General features: G+C 41.8%; 1 protein-coding gene across 1 annotated transcript in view; it reads left to right on the top strand.

The window, feature by feature from the left end:
* Nucleotides 1-5,768, top strand: part of palm1b (paralemmin 1b) — a 28,350-nt gene extending 22,582 nt beyond the window's left edge. The window contains exons 4-6 of the mRNA XM_079528458.1: nucleotides 849-964; nucleotides 1,986-2,056; nucleotides 2,310-5,768. Coding sequence (XP_079384584.1) covers nucleotides 849-964; nucleotides 1,986-2,056; nucleotides 2,310-2,686 — 564 coding nt within the window. The 3' untranslated portion in view covers nucleotides 2,687-5,768. The remainder of the gene's footprint in view (nucleotides 1-848; nucleotides 965-1,985; nucleotides 2,057-2,309) is intronic.
* The last annotated feature ends 1,288 nt before the right edge of the window (nucleotides 5,769-7,056 follow it).

Raw genomic sequence — 7,056 nt, 5'->3', positions numbered from 1 at the left:
CTAGAATGACATACACGCTCTCTAGGGCTATGGGCTAGAGAGCGTGTAGGGCTATGGTCGATGCCTACACCCCTGCCCGACCACTTCGGTCTGCCACCTCGGGGCGACTGATTGCCTCGTCACTCAAGGGTCCTTCTGGCCGATCCACACGGTCACGACTCTTTTCTGTTCTGGCCCCACAGTGGTGGAATGAACTCCCCACTGATGTTAGGACAGCAGAGTCACTGCCCATATTTCGCCGCAGGTTGAAAACCCACCTCTTCAGGAAACACTACCCTTCCTCTCTGCCTGACCTACTTGTTGTTAACTAGTTGTACGAACGTTTGTTTTCTATTGTTGTATTGTTTATTGGATCTTGTTTAGTCGATACACTTAATTGTTTTAGCTCATGCTCATTGGATTTAGCTATTTTGTCTCATCCGGTTAAGGAAATAGGTAGCTGATATATTGCACTTTTACCTTAGCGCTAGGTATACTCTTGGTTGCTTGTTTTTGCAGAAAATGCACTAAAGACTTCTGGTGATTAGTAGTTTTTGTTCCCTACCTATGTTGAATACACTTATTGTAAGTCGCTTTGGATAAAAGCGTCTGCTAAATGACTGTAATGTAATGTAATGTAGGTGATAAGGGACAATTTCAATAAAGATAAGATTGCATAGTCATCATGTACAAAGATATTACGAATGCTAATAAGACAATCTGACTTCCTTGAAATGATAGCTTTTATAGGAAAAAAAAAACTGAAGGCAAATGCTATAATCTACCCAATCACCCAACCTTGTTAGTTGTTAATTGGTTTATATGAATCCAATTCCCCATTGATCCCATTTTCCTCCTTCCCGTTACAGTCAAAAGCATTGAGGGAGCGCTGGTTGTTGGATGGCGCTCCAGAGGAGGAGGAGACTCAGCAACGCCTGTTGGACGATGATGTGAAGACCAAGTTACTGGAGCAAGTCATCCTCAGGTCAGTGTGGCATTCATCTCTCTGTCAGTTATAGTGCGTTCACACGGGCAGATGAGACGATGCAAAGACGCGTTGTGAGTTGATTTGGAGTAGCTACATGCATCCTTGCGTCTTTGCAACGTCATGTCGCTGGCTTCCACTGACAATGAATGGTACTTATGGTAGACTGCATCGTTTAATCTGGCTGTGTGAATGCAACATTAGTGTTGTTGTTAGTATGCCTGTCACAATTATTACATAATCGCAATTCTTTTAGATAATCGCAATTACTTTTGCATAATCGTCAATCGTTTCCATGTTGAAAAATGCATACATTTTCAAATATTTTTCAAAAATAGAAGAGATAGCAGCAGATCTATTTCTGCTATTTTGTAAACTTTTTGGAAAGAAAAATATATAAAATATGTCAGTGATTTCTTTGTATATTTAAGTCATTTGTCCTGTGTAATTTGTGATTACGAGGCCTAAAAGGCAAACAGAAATACAAATTGTAACATTTCAAATCAATGTTCAAAGCAAAAGACACAATTAAATCGTTAAATGCAATTATTTGAGTGACAATTAATCATCAGCTTACATTTGTAATCGTGACAGCCCTAGTTGTTAGTAGGAATGAACACAGACGCACATGGGAGGAAATGGACTAAGAAAGGGGAGGAGCCAAACAGAGTTTCTGTTTCTACACAAAAAAAAAAAGGAAAATGGGTTCCCACCCCCCAGATTGGTGTGTAATTAATACATAACACAGCTTTATCTTAATTCTCTTCCGTAAGAGATGGAAAATGGGATGTCATTGTGAATAACAAATTAGGCTCTAAAAATTTGGTGGAGAATTTTGCTGGGGGTTTTCAGTGAACCTAATAAAAAAAATGATGGATGTCAAATGTATGGCACAAATAATTACTCATTAAATTCAGTGTTCACTAATCACTGTGTGTGTGTGTGTGTGTGTGTGTGTGTGTGTGTGTGTGTGCGTGCGTGCGTGCGTGCGTGCGTGCGTGCGTGCGTGCGTGTACATCAGACTGGAGCAGGATATTGAGGAACTGGAGACCGGAGGATCAGCCAATGAGGGTGTGGCCAAAGAAAATGGAGGTAAATTCAGTACCCATGGCAACGTATGGGCTAGAACAGGAAACCATGGAAACAAAGCCTGGGCAGTCGGGAATCGGACGGGAAGACGATGAGTGGGCTAATAATGGCTTCTACGTTTGATCCATCAAATCATTCCTCTCTTCTGGCGCTCATTAAAATAATATTTAATTTCATTCTTTCCTTTTCTCTGTATATCTCTCTCTCTCCCGCCCTCTCTCTCTCTCTCTCTGCGGTGCCACGTTGCCCCCTGCAGGAGAGAACGGAGTGGTGCAGGCTTCAGGCCAGACACCCAGGAGAGAGGTGACAGGGATTGAGGCGAAGCTGCTGGGCCCCAGCCCCGACCAGGCCAGCGCAGACAACCCCGTCACCCTGGTCTTCATGGGCTACAAGACTGTGGAGGAAGAGAAGGAGGACCGCGCCACAGAGGACGGGGTGGACGGAAACGTCAAGGCCGAGTTCGTGGTCATCGAGGACGGGGAAGGCAAGACGGCAGGAGGAGAGGCGGCCGCGGATGAGCCGGCCCCGCCCAACGGCAGCATGGCGGACAAGGAGAAAGCCAACGGGGGAGGGGAGGACGCAGAGAAAGAGAAGGAAAAGAAACAGACCTGCAAATGCTGCACGGTCATGTGAGTTTGTGTGTGTGTGTGTCTGTGTGTCTGAGTGTGTGTGCGACGTGCATATGTGATTGTGCACATGTGTGCTAGGTGCACACTTGCCTCTGTGCAGGTATGCCTATAGCTGTGTGTATCTGTGCTTTGCAAGTTTGTGTGCATGCCGTGTGCGTCTGTTACGGGAGTGTGCGAATCAGGACTGGAAGAAATATGACACCAACGGCAACGACAACAAGAGAAGTACGGTTCCACGGCCACAATATCAACAACTAAAGCCAATATGGCATCTTCAGCCACAACAAGAACCAGAGAGACTCATACACAGTACACCAAACTCTGTATACTTTCTCTGATATGTATTTTACTTTTGATTTCTATCGATATTTTTCTATTTTTCTGTCTTGACATTTATATTGTATTCGGTATATGTATATCTTTATTATGGGACTGTGTACTGTAAGTTCATTGTTATTATCGTTGAGAAAAAAAGAAAGAAAAGAAGAAGGTCTCTGGATTGTACTGCGAAGTGCGAACCCCTGGGGGACACCTGGAATCTGGACCCTTGTAATTTTGTCCAAAACACCAAATTATGAAGGACACAGATACTTAAATATATATATATATTTCTCTGTGTAGGCCTACCAACTATTTATCGGTCAATTTCATATTACAATATTGTCTAAGATATTATTTTGAATAGTATTTTAATATATTGATATCAAATTATGTTTTATACAATGTATTTATTGTTTTTTTGGTTCCACGTATCATCGCTAACCACCATTTGCATGTGATGCTTGTACGCACTACGACATTCGCACTTCAACAATCATGACGAAAGTCTGCGCTTTTCTTAGACTCACTCATTGTATCTTTAGCCACGTTAAGTCTTTATAACTGTACATGGTAAATAGGATTGGCAGTGTTAGAGATACACAATAGGTTTTACAAGAACTACAGCACGATCAGACAGAAGGAAAATAGGACACAGATCTCTGTACATCCATGCTTGCCTCCTGCAAATACTGTATGTCACATAAACACATGTACGTGTAAAATCACTTTTTCTATTTAACAACAAAAGAAGAAGAAAAGAACAACTTATGTTCAATAGAAGAATCCTAAAACCAATGTTGCCATGACTATAAATGTTTTCATAATTGTGTTCCTGTCAAAGTAATGTTGATGTAGAATGAAGAGGTAGCACTGCATGAAGCCCTGCAGCTCTCATGACTTCCACGTCTCTGTCGCAGCGCTCGGAATCACGTTAACATGAATGTACTGTGAGTTCAGGGGTTAAATTGGGATTCGCTCCTCCATGCTGAAGGAAGCAAGAAGCATTCGTTTCTTCTTCTTGAACCAAATAAAGTCTGTCAATGTTATTTTTTTGTGTGCGTTGGTCGGCTACTGCTTTCTGTCTTCTACTAGCTCCCAGTTTAACCCCTGACTGTCTGAATTGTACGTCATTCAATTTGTGGTTTGAGTTTATTCAATTAACACTGGTCATTTGAAACATTAATAATGTCTGGTGGAAGACTGTCACATACATGTATGTCTACACTTCAAAATATTTAAAGCTGCAATCTGTATTTTTTATGTACAGTACATGGTCTCCCTCTCCTGGCAGAAAGTTAATTGCAATGATGTACAGTACATGCTACAATAAAGTCGGTGTCCTACCCGACTACCAGGTCGACATTTCTCAATGGAAGAGTAGAGATGACATCTAAGCACTGCAGGTGTGTATATTGTAGTAACATACTGTACCATACAGATTGGTTAAAGTAAGTTCTGGATTTCAGCTTTAAATCCTTGAAAGTGTTGTCAAAAAGCATGTGCCCTTGGTCATTTTGTTTGTTCTATTAGCCCTTGGTTTTATCAACCACAGTAAAATACCGTGTGTGTTAATTTGTACATTTGGCAACTCACAGAGTGTAAGAACCAAATAGAACTGTATGGGTCAATTTTGGTTACATTTGTGCACTCCCAGATCTAAATTAACACACACAGTGTAGAAGCCATGGATGTCTGGGTACATTGATTATATGCTGCCTAAAATACAACTCCCTCTGACTGCGCATGTCTCATACACTTACACATCGTCATCACTATCCCACTTTTTTCATCCATATAATCTGAACAACAAACCCCGCTCCCTGCTCACAAACATGCAGTATAAAGAAACCTTTGAGGTTGGTGCTAACCGTGAGTCTCTTCTAACCCTTCATCCACCATCTATTCTACTGTTCCACTGGCTCCCTCTGTCACGCTGAAATCACTGGTGAGGGGCATTATGGGAGATGTAGTTCATCTGGACTGTACTGCCTATTTCTAATGAACAAGAGTTTTTTTGCACCCTTGAGCATGGATCTTTGGTGCCTGGTGCATTCTCTTCAGTCCTGCCGGCATTTACCACCAGAGCAATGCCCCCCAACATTCCAAGGGAAGTCAGCAGCATGGACAGCCAGCAGATATGCTTTATGTACAGCGCCGTTGTAGTTATATGATTTTACGATTTCGTTTCTTGAAATTGACTCATGTTTCTTTTGTTTTTTATGGCCTCTGCGTGGGGCGGTATATTGTACTTGATGTGTGTACTTAAAAAAGAAACATGACTACATCTGTGTATTGTTGGTGCCTTTGTCAGGTTCAGTTGGTTGGACTTGTCCGTCTGTCATTCATAATAGACCAGGTTTGTCCTACTCTCCTTCCGGTCACGGAGACACTCTTGAAATGCTGCCTTTTACACAACAACAACAACAATGACGAAACACTGCAATGCTTCTTCAGAAAATAACCTTGAATGCAGCTCTATTTAATACTCTCAGAAGAAAAGAATGTGGTGTCCTGCAGAAGGTTTGCCTCTCAAATGTTGCCTCTTTTGATGCTGTAATCAACAGCTGAAGTTATTATCCTTTATGAAGAAAATGTGTCATGTCCCTGGGACCAAAACAAACTATAAAACATAATTCGGACAAATAGATGAACACTAACAAGTTGAAGTTCTTAGAAAAATCGAATCAAGACAAAACTGAGTGAGTCTACAACTGGAACGGAGAGAGGCCACCCTGTGTTAGACCAATGCCTGTTCATCTATTATGTGGTCGTCTAAATGTTTAATCTTGAATAAAAACTACTGTTTGTTTACAGCAAATCAGTCAAGTGTTGTGTTGTGTGTATGTAATTAACTAAAAGCACACAAAGACTCCAACGCACGCATGCACGCACGCACGCACACACACACACAACTTTGTGTGGTGAGCTACAGTATACTATGGGTAATGACACGAGTGGTTTTGGCATCTTGGCTTTCTAATGAATGGAGCTGCAATTAACTGGCATTAATGAAAGCAATCACAGATGGGTATACAGGGGGGGGGACTCTTGTGGAGATCTGCTTCCGCCTACGCACAAACACATGGCCATGTGCACTCAGACACAAACACCATCTACCGTATTTACTGTGGTAGTATAAGATATGAAGACAGATGGTAAAAATTAAGTGAAAATGACATTGTTCAACTGTTGCTGAGGGGTTGCGGAGAGAATAACGCTCAAGGAAACCATTTCAAGGCTCGGGTGGCTGGCGTAGACGTCTTTGATTTGATTGATTTTATTTCACAGTATGTAGAATGGGTACAACTACATTTCAAACCACTTTGCTACTTTGAGAACGAAACCATGAAAACCACTAGGTGGTTGCACACTGGACGCGTTTTTCGGAAAGCCGACGGAAAAACGCAGCTAAAAATCCCCAAAACGTGTCCAGTGTGCAACCACCTTAAGACTTGTTTACATCAGGGTCCTCCATTTTCAATTCATTCTAAGCTGCTAATCACGATGACCTTTGCAGCGTGGTGTCACGACACTCGCCATCTCTCTCTCTCCCAATTTTCTGTCAGTTTACTGTTCTAAAGTATAGAATAATGGGGTAAAAAGCCCCAAAAATATCTTACTAGCCCCTATTTGAGTCAAATCAAGGAATGCACTGGCAAGGGACTAACACTAGAGGGCACAATTCTACTCTTTTGGAAAACATGGCAAGATGGAGCTATAATAACTTAATAAGAAACAAATGACAAAAAGATAGATTGATACAGTTCTACACAAATAAGAACTATTTATCTGAAAAATGTAAAACAATAACAACCAGAATAATTCATACCTGTCTATTTTAAGACAGACATAAACCAGACCAGAGACTGCACTCTGCATACTCCTGACCAATGTGACCATGATTGGGCAGTTGCCTCTGTGCATACACACATGATCTCTCTCTCTCTCTCTCTCTCTCTCTCTCTCTCTCTCTCTCTCTCTCTCTCTCTCTCTCTCTCTCTCTCTCTCTCTCTCTCTCTCTCTCTCTCTCTCTCTCTCTCTCTCTCTCTCTCT

The sequence above is a fragment of the Electrona antarctica genome, assembly GCF_951216825.1.
Source record: "Electrona antarctica genome assembly, chromosome: 18".
In the NCBI taxonomy this organism is placed as follows: Eukaryota; Metazoa; Chordata; class Actinopteri; order Myctophiformes; family Myctophidae; genus Electrona; species Electrona antarctica.
The sequence above is the reverse complement of the archived record's forward strand: the minus strand, read 5'-3'. Positions and strand labels throughout refer to the sequence as shown.